The 1,172-nt window shown below is 59.8% G+C and overlaps 1 protein-coding gene across 1 annotated transcript in view; it reads right to left on the reverse strand.

Annotated features, from left to right (window-relative positions):
- Positions 1 to 550: 550 nt before the first annotated feature.
- Positions 551 to 1,172, reverse strand: part of RRP9 (ribosomal RNA processing 9, small subunit (SSU) processome component, homolog (yeast)) — a 2,027-nt gene continuing 1,405 nt past the window's right edge. The window contains exons 7-10 of the mRNA XM_009864721.1: positions 1,130 to 1,172; positions 949 to 1,028; positions 750 to 823; positions 551 to 656 (exon numbers count right to left, since the gene is read on the reverse strand). The exon at positions 1,130 to 1,172 is cut by the window's right edge and continues 22 nt beyond it. Of these exons, the coding sequence (XP_009863023.1) occupies positions 551 to 656; positions 750 to 823; positions 949 to 1,028; positions 1,130 to 1,172 (303 nt within the window). The remainder of the gene's footprint in view (positions 657 to 749; positions 824 to 948; positions 1,029 to 1,129) is intronic.

Here is a 1,172-nt window from a genome sequence, read left to right on the forward strand (position 1 = left end):
TTTGCACAGTTTCACCTTTCCCTCCTCGTTTTTGGTCCCAGGAAAGCCGCCGAGCGCTGCCGAGCTGGCCCCAAGCCCCCTGCCTCCCTCCCCTCGCGGTACGTTGTGCTTCTCACCCCTTGGTGGGAGACGGCGCAGGAGCTGGGGGGGTGAACGCCTGCTGTCCCCCCACCCCAGTGCCTGCAGAGCCTGTGGGAGGCTGGAGGGAGCTGAGGGTGAGTAATAGGACCCAGGTATTTGAGCCCAACCAAGTTTTTAAGAGTAGATTTTTCTTCTGTGAGCAAGAGTGTGATTGATTTTTTTTTTGTAATTTATGTAAATAAAGTTGTTTTGGTTGTGTTTTTTTTTAAAAAAAAAACCCGACTCACAGAGCTCAGGTCTGGATGAACCTGAGGGAAAGGGGCAGGCCCTCGCAGAGGGCAGACCCACGTTACGCTATGGGGGCCAGCACCAAGGGGGTGCAGGAGGGTGGTTGCACACAGGATGTGGGGTCGCGGCTCCAGGAACAAGGGTTTAAGGACCTGGCTCCAGCAGTTCTGAGGCCAGGGGCCTAGGAGGTGTTGGAGGCTTCAGGGTTGGAGCCTGCAGCCCTCCGCTTCAGGGGGATGATGCAGATGCTGTTTTTGGCTTCTTTGATTCTCCACCACCGGCCGAGCCTGTAGACAAGACAGATGGAGGTCACCCTCTGCTGAGCCCTGGAGAAGGGGGGACTGTGTGCCCTCAGGCAGTGCCGGGACAGGGGACAGTACCGGTGCTCTTGCCCGAGGCCAGCCACGAGGAAGTCGCCTGTTGCTGAGAACTTTAGGCTGTTGACGAAACCCACCTGGAGGGGACAGGTCAGGGGTGAGGGGGCTCCTGCAGCCTCCTCCTGCCACCCAGGGAGGGAAGGCCCCACCGAGAGACCCCTCCCCGGCCCAGCTCCAGCATTCCCAGCCTCCCCATCCATACCAAGGGGATGTCGCAGAGGGGCTCCACTTTTCGAAATCCCTCACCACACTTCCAGAGCTTCACGCTGGCACTGTGAGAGCCTGGGGCAGAGAGGAGACAGCCATGCACCCCCTCCTGGGGAAGGGAGCAGGACCACACCTCTGCACCCCGAAACCCCTGCTCCAAAGCAGCTGCCACAGACCTGTAGCCAGGAGGTCACTGTTCCGCAGGGCGGCCACCGCCGA

This window comes from Apaloderma vittatum, unplaced genomic scaffold (assembly GCF_000703405.1).
Source record: "Apaloderma vittatum isolate BGI_N311 unplaced genomic scaffold, ASM70340v1 scaffold38342, whole genome shotgun sequence".
NCBI lineage: Eukaryota > Metazoa > Chordata > Aves > Trogoniformes > Trogonidae > Apaloderma > Apaloderma vittatum.